Below are 14,188 nucleotides of genomic sequence, written 5' to 3'. Positions count from 1 at the left end.
GACTATCAGGCACTGAAAAAAAAAGAAATTATAATGTACTCAGTCTGATGCTCGTTCCCCTGTCTGTTTGTTTTATCCAAGGAGATCAAATATGGGGTATTCAACAGAAAAATCCATTAATGGCGTCCTTTTGAATGTTTCCATGTTAAAGTATGCAATTATTACGGTGTCTCTACCAGCAGTGTCACTTTTTGTATGTTTTGTAACAGCATTTCTATGGAGGTTCGATGACGTAAATGATACACAGTGCAATGTAAGAATTGTGGTTTATTAACAAGTAAACAAGGTATATTGTAAATAGTTATTGTTAGATGTTACAGTTACTCTCTAGCTCGAGTACTCTGCCTTCTGAGAGCTAATAGTATAGTAGTAATAGTTAAATAGACCAGGAAGAAACCCTGTCATATAAATTATTAAATGTTCCAGTTAAATATTAATATGTATCACCAATTGTCGAAAACTGTATCATTTTACTTCGGGTATGTGTGTGCACGTTTGATCGTTTACACAACAACAACTTCTTGTTAAGGAAGTACACTTAAAACAAATTTCTTTAAAAATGCTGAATTTTTTTTAAAAGGTAAGAATAAGTTTTATGTGTACAATGAAATGCATTATTACAGTTAATTTGTACCCTGGAATCTTAATGAATGCAATGCAAATGCATGCCTAAACAGCAACAGGTGAACGACGGAATCCACACAATCAAACACGTCTGCTAGCACTGTTGATTGAGTAATAACTGGTCACTTCCAGATAGCCGCTTTCAGGTCACGTGACTGTTTTCACGGGAATAAGCCGATTTTGTATTGTTGCCATTACATTAATAACGTCATAGTACGTTTTTCGATACTGCTTTTAAAATGACGTTTTCTTACCACCCTGGTACAATTCTTGATGGAACAAAGATAACATGTGAGCATGTACTTACCTTTTTATACATTTTATTTCTAAATTGAACATGGTAAACATTAATGTCGTTAAGTTGATAGCCTGACATGACTGAACATGCGCACCAGCCACTTCCCCTTAGTCGTATGGTTTTCGATTAAACGAGGATATACTTTCGCCCTGTTGAGTCGTTCTCTGTTATTAAGTCGTGCCATTTGGGATTTCCCCCCATTTTAAAGTAATACGCCACCAACAATTACCGGCGTCGTGGTTAGGCCATCAGTCTACAGGCTGGTAGGTACTGGGTTGTGATCCCAGTCGAGGTATGGGATTTTTAATCCAGATACCAACTCCAGACCCTGAGTGAGTGCTCCGCAAGGCTCAATGGGTAGGTGTAAACCACTTGCACCGACCAGTGTTCCACAACTGGTTCAACAAGGCCATGGTTTGTGCTATCCTGCCTGTGGGAAGCGCAAATAAAAGATCCCTTGCTGCTAATCAGAAAGAGTAGCCCATGTAGTGGCGACAGCAGGTTTCCTCTCAAAATCTGGAAATAAGTGACTGGACACGGACGTTGTCCAATACAAATTTGTCATTGGTCAAGCATTGACATCACAGACTTAAATACATATTAAGTACAAACTTGCTAACCCACCTTTCAAATCAAAGGCAATGGTTACGGTCTCACTACACAGATGTCATCTGCCATTGAAACCCATGTTAAACTGCCCAACTTCAAGCGAAGATTGCCCATAGAACGGGTTCTCGTTGGCAGAAACAACATACACCATTGCGAACATACATTATATAAGCATTTATTTTCACTCCAAAATTGAGAACATTTCCGTCTCAGTTTTTTGCTATATGACCGCATCTGGCTGTAGTACTGGTCCGAACAGGTGGTTCATTAACCGATTCACTCCGGCTGTCACTTGCGCTATATACCCATGTCCCAAAAGGTCGATGCACAATATTACAAAATAACATGGGCAAAATACAGCCAGAAGGCTTACCATTAAACATACACATTGTTTTAATTCTTCACCACTACCAGCTATTGTTAACATTATTGCACTAAAAAGACATTTGTGGTCACATAACTGACAAAAAGTATATTGTGCCCGAATTAGTGAGATCTAAAGCCCTGCTGGTGGGTGGTAATTTAGCCTACAGATGTATAATATCAAAGTTGTTCAATACTAGCTGTAGTGTGTAGTACTGTAGGGCAAGATTCCATGCCCAAAGGGAAAATATTTATAATAGTTATATGTAACGATATCATTTTGTGTGTACTTTTATTCATTCAGGTGACCAACTTCATTCCATCCATCAGTGCTGTAACTGGCATAACGCCGCAGACCTACCTGTGGCGAGTGGGCGTCGCCCTTCACTCCACTCCAAGGTTTATCGTTGCGATTATGTACTACAACTACTATGCGTCCAGAATTGACAACATCAGCAAGAAGTATCAAAATCTTTACAGCAAAGTAATGCGGTTGAACTTTTGGTTAAACATTATAGAGAATTCATCTCTAGTTGGTGTGACCTACATAACCAATAGGGAAAATTACCGTAAGTAAATGTAGATTTTCGTTTTTTAATTACCGTATTTGACCGGAAATTAGCCCATGTCTTTGAATAAGCCCCCCTCCATTTTGATAGCATTTAATAAATTAGGCCTTCATTCGTAAATAAGCCCACCCCCAACTTCGTCACCTTATAAATAACACGAAATTGTAAGTTTGCTCAAAGTTCATTCAAAAGGTCATATCTCCTGCAGATAATTAAACACAAATGTAACACAATATTTTACCACCAGTAAGATTTAGCAGTCTAACAGTAACAGTGTGTAACATTGTTTTCAATTTCATGCATGCAGTATTTCTTTGAAGTACACACACCCAAGTCTGAACTAAAACCAGTCTATTTTTACCACCACACTGGTTCCGCAGTTAATGCTAATTAGGCAAATACCTTATTCTGATTGGCTAAGAACAATGACCTAGATTGGCAATTCTTTTTAGTGTTAGCTGGCTGACTGTGTCAGAAACGTGTGTATACGCTATTGAGTTTGTTGTTAATTGCTGTTGTTTTAAGTCTTCTCGGCATTAAATTTTGGATGTAAATAAACAGCACTTAAGTAATTTTAACATAGGTGTGTTTCTGATAATTAGATACTAGTAAAAAAAAAAAAAAAATTAATTAATTAACAATTATTATTTATTAATAACAAATGGAACACTAATCAATAGATGTGCTACTGAACGTTTTTTCTTTTCTTCCTAGTTAATTTAATTATTATTAGTTAATTTAATTATTATTATTTATTTTTATTATTATTATCAATATTTTTTTCAACAAAACTGGCCCCTTGTCTGGGAATAAGCCCACCCCATGCTAAGCTCACAATGAGTTGTCTTGGCCCCCTGGGCTTATTTCCGGTCAAATACGGTACCAGTTTTAAATGCTCAGCAAAACAACTTGAAAATCCTTTTAACATAAAAATGTTAACATGGATATATCTTCCATAGCAAATAGAACATGGAATGATGGATATCATGGCTCAACCTTAGGGGTAACCCAGGGTGTTTTCGCTTCTTAAGCTACCAGATTCCCAAAGTTGGTTACACATTGAGCAGACTTACAAGATTTTACTGCCTGTAAACTAGTTATACTACAGCCTCAAAAGATGCTAAATTTGCTTTTGTCTAAAATCTTTCTTTCGTGTGTTGATTGCTCTTTTCTAAAGATTGCAGGTGTAGATTGAGCAACATGATTTTTTACAAAATGTATGTGTATTCGTCTCCTACAGAGATTTTCTAACAGATTAAAAATCATCACAAGTAATCCACTGGCTGAGAATTTACCTTGCCTGATTCTTCGTTTAATATTTGGGACGGGATGCAGTCGATTCGTCCACTGGACAATTCGTCCACGGACGATTCGTCCACTGAGGAACTCGAGACGATTTGTCCACTACACAAAATCAGTTCCGGACGATTCGTCCACTGGGTTTTTATTTCCCTAGTACATTTCGTCCACGGCCTAAATAATGTGTACTACATGTACATGGGGGCTAAATAAATTATTAGATATATTTTACCCCGTATTTTTTTTGCTGTGTCATAAATTTACAAAGGTGAAAATAAATGATATTTCATTAGATTACGCTTGGTAGATATTTTTGTAACAATGCTCTGCAGACATAATTCTTTGGTGTTTCTATTTATTCGGTTATTGTTTGTTTCTATAATGTACGCCTTTCACGCTACATGTCGTAGGATGTTTTAGTACAATATGCCCAGTAAAGATAATCTTTAGCCCTTCCCTTTCAACTTGTTTGGTTTCTGTTTGCTTTACCAATTAAGTGTACAGGTGTACTCTATTGTGATATCGTGAAGTAATTAGCAATGCAGGATCATTACTGCTTAAGCTTGTTTCACCAAGTTGTATCCAGTAGCATCTAAAACAACACGCCTTATTTCAAAGTTGCACAGCTAACTACCTGTATGGACGGAATGAATGAATGAATGAATGAATGTTTAACGACACCCCAGCACGAAAAATATATCGGCTATTGGGTGTCAAACTATCGTAATGCAAACAAATAAGGTGATGATCAACATCAATATAAAAATCCAAGATTTAAATAAAAACAGTGTAAAGAATTGTGTAAAAATACAAATATCACAGATAGATACTGACTTATTCAAAATTTCAAAGAGAATTTTACACCCCTGCACCACAGTGAGGTTACAGCACGCTCAGGGGTGTATGGACGGATGCAACGGCTAAAGCATAGGACCCGGCAGGGAGAATTCTTTGCCATTTGGAGATGCTAGACCAATGACGAAATTACTGCCAAAGAATTGATTCGTGCTGTTACGAGATTATCCATTCATTAGTCGGCTGACTGTTGGACGTTTCTCTTCCAGTGATATTTGAATGGATAATCTCCTACAGTGATTTGTGCAGTTAACAACGACGAAATGCCATTCATCGATTCTACACTGATTTAATTGACCAAAAACATTCGCTTCTGCATTTCTACTACTGTCAAATATGTTAACTTTTGAATGACATTTGTTGTTTTGTTGAATTGTTTTTTAATGTACATTTAATTAAATTGGAATAGAAGACAACAAGTTTTAATTTTATTTCGAGGTTATTAGGCATATGGGGATAACGTGACGAGGGAGGGTACAGTGGATAGAATTTACGCCATTGAAGGAGAACATGACGGGAGGGGGGTAATAAAGTCTTCCGACGTGGAGGCTTGCATTACCTATTTACCACATCGTGTACGAGCGAGTGGACGAATCGTCCGTGGACGAATCATCCGCATGATAATGAATACAAACAGTTAATAAAAACTGGATAGTAATGTTGAATTCTAACTCTATTTTACCTTTTTGGTTATAGTATACCACAAAATAATGTTAAGAAATGATTACAATGTCAAAGAAATAACTATTAATATGTTTGAGAAAAATGCAGTTGAGTGGACGAATTGTCCGAGGTGAGTGGACGAATTGTCCAGTGGACGAATCGTCTGGAAAGCTTTGGAACCTAATCCAGTTGAAAAACAGAATTACATAACATTGAGACACTGACTTGTTTAATATCACAGCCCACATTGTCGGTCTGTTGTTTTACTTAGGCACATCTTGCAGTGACCAGTCAACATTTGTTGTTTGCAATGTAGTTCTCAGCCAGATTTGTTTCAGTAATGCAACAAAATACTAATGATTAAAATACACAATTACACATTAATTATCACTTACTTAATGCTATTAGTATTTGATAATGTAATATTACGATTTGAACTGAGAGTATAATTCAGAACCTTTTCAAAATAAAATGAGCAGAAAACATTAAGAAACATGTTCACTTTGCCCAAATTTTTACAAATTTGTCTACTTTTTCCTGGGAAGGGAGAAAACTCCAGAAGTCACTTCATCATGTACTTTCTATGAGACACTGCTAGAAATATATTAACATTTTAATTATTTTGTCCCAACAAATTTTGAAGATTTAAAAACAAATGTTTATATTTTATATCATATCTTTAATGTTATGTAATAGTTGTAAAATAGAGAGAAAAAACCTACATGTACACCTCAAAATGTATTACTTGTTTTTTGCAGCTGTTCATGAGAAGATCTTCATCGTTTTCATGGTGGCATCATTGTGCTATATGTTAGTGAACACTATTCTGTTCCGATGGTCTCGCTCCTCCAATGTTCTTAAGGGTGATGTAAGTCTTTTATTGTATCATGTTATAGTAGAATTGTTGGGCATTTCTGGTGAATATATTGGGGTATAATGGTTATAAATTTGTAATTGTTATACATCAATAAATTCATATAAAACTGATCAACAATAGTGTTCTCACTGGTGCATTTCGGGGGGGGGGCATTGTGCCCCTCTTAATGTATCATGTTATAGAAGAATTGTCTGTCATTTATTGGTGTATAATAGTTACAAATTTGTAACTGTTATACATCGATAAATTCACCCAAAAATGTATTAACAATTCTTATTATTACAAACAACACAACACAATTTACATGAATACGTTTTTTCTTCCTTACCATAATTCATTTTCTGTTATTACAGGTAACAGTAAGCGCTTGAAGCCTGGAAAAACCAATGTGTTTTTATCAGTGTTGCATTTCCATACTCGCTGATGTTGTATTGTATTTTCTTATACATTTTTTGTTGACGGAGTTTCACGGTCAGCCTCTTCATAATGTGAAAACAGATTTTTTTTTTTAAAAGTGTATTTTGAAATATCTAGGTTGATACAAATGAAGCTGTCTGTGGAAAAATAAAGAGGTGTGCGGTGTGCAGAAAAATAGAGAAGGGTGGTAAAATATAAAAGGAGTCAGCGAAAGAGGGGCACGGTGCCCACACACTGACACCCCACATACCCCTAAAAGGCACCAGTGAGAACACTATATTGTTTACAGCAAATTGTAATTGTCTGTTAATTTACAAATATAGCTACATGTATATGGAAGCTATATGGGACCAAAATGTGGTCATTTTAAAAAAAAGTATGTGTCTAGAAATAATATCAAGCTTTTAATACGTGTACAGTGTTTCTGCCACAAAGACATTTTTGAGTATGGTGCTATAGAATTGAATGCAACCACAGAAAGAAAATGGGTTAGACATACGAAAATAATACAGTATTGATAAGAGTAATTAATTTTGTTAAAAAGTTAACCTAAATAAATAAAATATGCAAACAAAAATTGGGTATGGTGCCATACCCATTTTACCCTCTGGCAGAAAGCCTGATGTATGTAATGACTGTCTGAAGTAAATACTGGATTCACCATTATACTTTTTGTTGTAAGAGTTGAAAATAAATTTACATGACAATGCAGTTGTTACATGGTTTATATGGTTTATCTTTTGTGGAAAATTTTAATTCTCTCCCACCCACTCCCAACATTAGGCAAGTGGTGAGGAAGAGTAAAGTTCTTCAGATAATGCTATTTTGTTTGGAAATCATTTGAAGAGGTTATTGGTCTTCGGTTTATTTTAGGATTTTGTTATTTTAAAAAATAATGTAAGCATGTTGATGCAAACTTTTTTTTAATCATTAAAATCTGACAAAAATTCAAGAACGCTAGCCTAGTTTGATTCGTCTTTTTCTCTCTCTCTTTTTAGGAACTTTATTCCTACACCTGGAAGAAGATCATGTTTGTTTCTATTTGTTCAGCAACCATTGGTCTTCTCTACTTTTTCTATCTTCATAGAAGATTTTGCGAACCAGGAGGTAAGCTGTCAAATTTTTATCAATTAGCACATGACACATGTGATTGAAAACAAAACAAAGGACAGATACATGTATTTATCGACATAGTAGACTGTAGAAGTTAGTGCACATCAGAGAGATTTTGCCATGGTACATTTATTGTTATGGATAGCGATACGTCACCAGTATGAGTGTAGAAGATGACATCACAGTAAATGAGACACAGTTTGCTTGCTGCTCTTCACGATTATTGGCGGGACATTGCCCAGTGGTAAAGTGCTCACCTAATGTGCAGTCAGTCCAGGATACCTGTAGATCCCTGTTGGTTAGCCCAATGAGTTCTTTCTCATTTCAGCCATTGCACCACAGTTGGTATATCGAAGGCCGTGGTATGTGCTATCCTGGCCTGTGGAGTGGTGCATTTAAAAGGTCCCTTGCTAATGGAAAAATTTCTGGACAGAGGAGCCGGCCAAGGCTGGCACCTGTGTCCAGGACAGGCATGCGCTATAACAGGTTGTTCTGAATGTGCATGGTAAACACTCTGAGCTGACCTAATGGAAAAATTTGGCTTTTTGTCTCTAAGACTGTCGGAAATTGCCAACTGTTTGACATCCAATAGCCAATGACTAATAAATCAGTATGCTCTAGTGGTGTCATTAAACAAATCAGACTTTTCTTTTCACGATTATTAGGCCTGATACCCATAAGTAAATTATGTTTAGTGAAATAGTTTTGATGCACAGCATTGTTTATTGAAATAGTAAAAGGTATACAGGTGTAGTAGATATATCAAAGTATATGTACATGTAGTAGCTGTTATTTTAGGTGAACAGGTGTTAAGAGCGATGGTTTTTGATGTTGAAATTACCTGCGTTTTGCAATGCCTCAAGATATTGACTTGAAATTTTGTATATAGCTTTATTGTGTAGTTACATATCAAGTTTAACTTTTGGGGGGCAAACTTTCAGAGTTATAGCCCTTGAGTTAGGAGGTAAGAAAATTTGTTTTAGCAGTACTCAGAATGCTTGTTTCTATTTATTTTCACTTCATTTCGCAATTTATTTAAGTTGAACATGCCATATTTTGATGATTATAGTTTATTGGTTTATTTTTAATATTATCTGTAGATAATCAGGGCTTTATATTAGATAAATATTTTACATTTACTTTCATGAGTTTATTTTTTTTAATCTCTTTTTTTAGATTGATTTGGGTTTTTTTCAACTTATCTCATGTCTGTTTGCAGCTTTTAGCTGGTTCTCATTTTGCGAGTATGTGATTGCTTACACCAACATGGGCTACCACCTGACGGCATACTATGAGTTCCAGGACCACACCATCATGTGTGCCTCGGCCGCTTCCTCCCAGACCAACGGAACGCTGCTGCAGAACACCGACAAGAAAAAGAAATAATTGAAATGCTTTGTTGAGCATTTGTCTATCTCAGGGCTCATACTGCAGATGCTTACTCGGTTATCACAGATGTTGTAATCAACACTACATTCAGTAGTTAGTTAATTTACACATGCACGTTATTGTCATAATATGATTAACTCCTAGGGACCAGAAGAAACGGGTGAAAGCAAGTATTGGTTATGTGAGCAACTGAATGCATGTCAACAGTATTTCTTAGCTAGTAGACAATATTCAATAACCATCGTGTAACTGTAAAAACCTGTTTCTAAAGGCCACCTACAGAATGTACCAGTATACCATTGTGATACTGAGATCCAGAAAACAATAATCTTAACCTCTTCCTAATGTTTCTAAGGTAAAAATAAAAATTAAGTTTGTCCCAACCTGACCGACCCACAAAAATTGACGTCTTTTGGGGAATTAGTTTTTTGGGGTTTTTTTTAGTACTATTGTCATATATCTGTCGAATAAACATTAATTTCTTTTTTAAATACCCACCTATCTACCTACCCACATTTGAAATTACAGGTCAGAAATCGACAAACAACATTTTTAAGGATGGCCTAAGTAGTTTATTACATCATTTAACTGATAATTTTAAAATTAAATATAGCTTTCTAAAAATTCATTGTGAATCAGTTTTCATGTTTTAAATATTACAATATTTAATTAATGATTTTGATAATAAATACAGCTTTTAAAAACCGCACATTCAGGGCGACCAACCTAATGAAAATATTTTTCTGGAATTTTCTGATATTTTAATTTTTATGTGCGTGAACACAATATTCAAAACAATATTTTAAAGTGTGCGAAAATGTCATTTTTATAAAAGTAATTTTAAGCAGTGCGAAAAATGTCATGTTTCACATACATATATATTTGCAAAATGGCAATACAAATGAGTATATTATTATTTATATCTGAATTAGAACTTCCTCATAAAAAGACACCATCACCACCACCCCACCTCACACCTACACATACCAAAAATCATCAACAAGTTCACACAAAACCCCACTTTATTACCAAATATTCTATTACAGTTTAAGACTCCCACCTACAGATTAGCAATAAAGTGACAAACAAACTTGGGACAAATGTTAAGTCTGGCTGCCGTTTTGCATTATGCTTACATTACTATTACAGTAACACTTTTGGGGAGCCAGTGTACAGAACAAATTGCATTATTATTTAACTTATTTGAATAAAATAATATCGGTAGGTATATTAATGTCATGGATGCGTCATATAATAGATTAGTGGTGGCCAAATATTATTTAGTCAAATGTTGCATGTGAAAGACAATGGAAAGAAGATAATTGTCAGTAGACCTTGGTAATGGCACAAAACTAGACAAAACAGAACTCGGCTTAAAATGAGTGATAAAGATACATGTATTTAATTATAAGAATATAGAATGTAATAAGAATTAGATGCTTTAAAAAAAAAAAAAATGGAGTGAAATTGAAAAAAAATCCGGATATTTCGGCATCAATTCCAGAATTCCAAGTATGTGATGACAATTCCGGATTTTTCAGAAAATTCCGGAAAGTTGGTCGGCCTGCACATTTATTGCTAGTCAATTACCACATTAAAAAAGACACCATTTAATGAGAATCAATTTCCACATAATATAATAACACCATTAACATCTAATGTGCTATTTTTATGTAATTTGACAGAAATTGTAGCAACTATTCATCTTTGTATGATTGTTAATAGCTAGAGAATAAATTGACCAGTGGGTCTTTATTTTGCTTTAAAAATGAATGTGATGGTCTAACTGAATGAAATTAACAAACCTAGACAACAACACATTCACTAAACATAAAAATAAACCCTTATCAGGGGTGGGAATTCTCCTCGGATCTGCAGTTTTCCTCTCATGGAACATTGCGATTCCTTGAATTTTAATTATTTTTGCTTCCAAAATGTGTCTGATGACACAGATTTTAACCTAGGATTTCAAGAATTTCCCGGACTCCTCTAGATTTCCTCTTTTTCACAGTTCACCAGTTCCCACCCCTGCTTATTAAAGTTTTCAGAAATTGTTGAGTGATGATTGAGCATGGGCAGTTTAACAAAATTGTAAGCTTTTATTGAATATGGTGCAATATGATACTTAGTGGGAGTGCAATACCATTTAGAATGGAAACCCAAGTGTTGTTACACTGTCCAGTCAGTAGCTGTCTATACTAGGAATAATGTAGTGACAGTCGGTTATATTTGCCCCCGTTACTTGTACATCAAAGGTTGTTCTATGGAAATATTCTTTGCTGCTTGTTGGAAGGTGTAACCGCTGTGGCAGCAGTGAGTTTCCCTATTTGCTAACTAGACCAATTGTGAAAATATTTTCTTCTGTTTTAATTTGACAAACATTTCTCACAAACATGGATGGTGATGATATGAAAGGTGAAGCCGCAGTATTTCTATTTCGGTGTGGGACTACTTGACAGGACTGTGCTCCACCTTTGCTGTCAGTTGAGCTATTTTGGTATCACCCGAGCCCTGCAGTATATGTCAGGTAATCATCCCCCACATGAGGTTATACACTCAGAAGACACATTATAATTACACCAGTAAAACTTGGTGTATGTGGCTTTACACATCCCCATTGAGCCTAGCAGTGCACTCACTCTGGGTTGAAAAATCCCCCCATTGACTCGGGTGGGATACAAACCCATAATCTACTAGCCTAGAGGCCGATGGCATAACCACTACACCACCGAGGCAGGTAAATGTCAGAATCTTGTAAAACGATCTGAATTGTCATTAAAATAAATATTCCTTTCCTTTGATTTTACCATAATGGTTGTACATAGTTCATGATGTTTTTAACCTTCAGCACTTTTTGTTAGTTGTAAAGTTTTCTTTGTCAGCACTATATTTTTAACTATTGCACTATTTCAGTAGAACACCTTAGTTGAGTGGAAACACTTCTAGTCAAAAGGTTTAAAATAAACTAAAATAAGGATCCTATCGGGACCTGTTGTATAAGTTTCTTTTCTACTTAGCCTGACCTCTGACCTATTGCATATTTCATTTCCCCTATCTAAGTCGACTGATCTGAACATCCCAGCTGCAAATTGACTGAAAATCTTCAGGGATGTGAGAGCTACGTGGAAAGGCGCTTTTCTCTTTCATACAAAAACATGATGTTCAATACTGTTGACCACACACGGTTCATTTGCATGTTTTCACAGTTTCAAGTTTATGATGTGTGCCTTATATTATAAGTTATAACCAGTTTAGATTTGTTGGCATTGAATGCAATTTTTGGCAGTTTCGGGTGTTGCAAACAACAATTTTCCTTCAGGGTCCCTTCAGCGGCCCCTGGACTCCGGTTGCAGTAAGTTTTTTTTGTCCCAGCCCCTCTCACATCCCTGAATCTTCTATAATATCATGGTACAGCTTCCGATCGCGTGATATTCTTTCTTCTTTCTCCTTTGCTCTTATGGTCCAGACATGATTTGGTTTTCTCGCTCATCAATCTGCTCATTGGGCTATTTCTCGTTCCAACCAGTGCACTACCACTGATATATCAAAGGCTGTGGTATGTGCTACCCTGTCTATGGGATGGTGCATATAAAAGATTCTGTGCTACTAATGGAAAAATGTAGAGTGTTTCCTCTGTAAGATTACGTCAAATGTTTGACATTCAATAGTCAATAATTAATAAATCAGTGGTTTCCTAGTAGTAGTAGTAGTAGCATGTGAGATCCTGGATCCCAAGTTTTATGACTTGATAAAAACTGCAGTACTATGCTTTGTCTTCGCAGTTAGTCTACACCAGGTGATTTTATCTGTTATGTGTACAATGTAGATGCCCAAAACTGTAGAGATTTATTTTCTCAATTATGGGGCTCTTCACACCTGTTTGCTGGGAAAGTGATTTCTGTGGTCAGTGATTTTGGATAGTAAATGTCAATCATGTGTAGCTGAAGTTTTGCAGTTAGTCTCATCCTTAAACTCGGGTAAAAGGAAGTTGGCCTTTCAGCCTTTGTCATTGTTTTCCTCAAGGAAGGAATTTTCGTCATTCCTCTTCCAACAACAGATCATCAGGTTCGAAGTTTGTTGCAATTGTCAAGACCTGCGACTGTCCCTCACTTTGGCTTTGAAAATGGATTCAGTATTGACGGTTCTGGTATTCCCAATACCAGTTGAAATGACCACAGTTGGAGGACTTCAAAGGTTGTAGAAGAACTGGGACACCATATTTCCAGACCCATGGCTCATTCAAGTTACAAACTACATTTTGGACTTAAATTCCTCCATTGACCTCATACCAACAGAAATGCAGTACTTGGATGAGCATGTCCTTTACTCAAAGAAACTGTCAACAAGCTATTACTCAAGGGCAGACAACTTGACAACAGGTTTTCACTTGGATATTTTTTTAGTTAAAAAAAAATGATTCAGATGAGTTATGCATGATACTCAATCAGGCATTCTTAAACTGGCTCTTCCTAGAACTTCTGACTAAGTTCAAATACATGTATTTACAATGCAAGATCTGAAGACCTTCATTCTCCATGGTTAGCATCCCATGTCCTGATCCAGTCTGACTGTCACAGATACCTCAAATATGTTTTCCTCGGGAGTACTCGAATGGATAGTTTACCCATTTGCATTATCAGTGGCTCCTCAGCTTTTCACCGGAATTACAGCTCCAATCTGTCATTTTCTAGATTAGAGGGGTATCTATTTCTTTCCTTACATAGGCAGTTGGGATGGATTCTCATCTTTAAAAAGTCTTGGCTGGAACCAACTTAACCTCTTCAGTTCATTAGAGCTCTTCTGCATCCAGACAGATGGCAGAATATACAAGTAGCCGTCAGTGGGATTTTATCCCATACTGTACCCTTCCTCTTAATGCCACTCAGGTCAAAGAAGGAAGAGGATATCACATGACCTAAAGAGGTACCCTGGGTATTGTGGAACATTTTTATCCAATCGGTTTTTGGGATGTTAAGATCACTTCACTTAGAATGGGAAAGAAGGCAATAGGTCAAATTCAATAAAGGAGAAAAACAAATACAAATTTTCTACAAAATTAAATTTATATACTGAGTGACAAAAGAATGTGAGTAAATACAAATACCCTCTAGT

The 14,188-nt window shown here is 35.9% G+C and overlaps 1 protein-coding gene across 1 annotated transcript; it reads left to right on the top strand.

Annotated features, from left to right (window-relative positions):
* Positions 1 to 5: 5 nt before the first annotated feature.
* LOC121373978 (post-GPI attachment to proteins factor 2-like) lies at positions 6 to 12,303 on the top strand. The gene is made up of 5 exons (XM_041500834.1): positions 6 to 253; positions 2,199 to 2,463; positions 6,039 to 6,148; positions 7,573 to 7,681; positions 8,907 to 12,303. The coding sequence occupies exons 1-5, from the start codon at positions 92 to 94 to the stop codon at positions 9,071 to 9,073; spliced, it is 813 nt and encodes a 270-aa protein (XP_041356768.1). The 5' UTR covers positions 6 to 91; the 3' UTR covers positions 9,074 to 12,303.
* The last annotated feature ends 1,885 nt before the right edge of the window (positions 12,304 to 14,188 follow it).

This window comes from Gigantopelta aegis, chromosome 6, assembly GCF_016097555.1.
Source record: "Gigantopelta aegis isolate Gae_Host chromosome 6, Gae_host_genome, whole genome shotgun sequence".
In the NCBI taxonomy this organism is placed as follows: Eukaryota; Metazoa; Mollusca; class Gastropoda; order Neomphalida; family Peltospiridae; genus Gigantopelta; species Gigantopelta aegis.
Note: the sequence above shows the minus strand (reverse complement) of the source record. Positions and strands in the feature narration are given on the sequence as shown.

Excerpts from the sequence above, each read along its gene's own strand:
- LOC121373978 (XM_041500834.1), top strand. The coding sequence starts at position 92 with ATGGGGTATTCAACAGAAAAATCCATTAATGGCGTCCTTTTGAATGTT. Across the intron at positions 6,149-7,572 it reads CCAATGTTCTTAAGGGTGAT|GAACTTTATTCCTACACCTG; the intron begins GTAAGTCTTTTA and ends CTCTCTTTTTAG. Across the intron at positions 7,682-8,906 it reads AAGATTTTGCGAACCAGGAG|CTTTTAGCTGGTTCTCATTT; the intron begins GTAAGCTGTCAA and ends GTCTGTTTGCAG.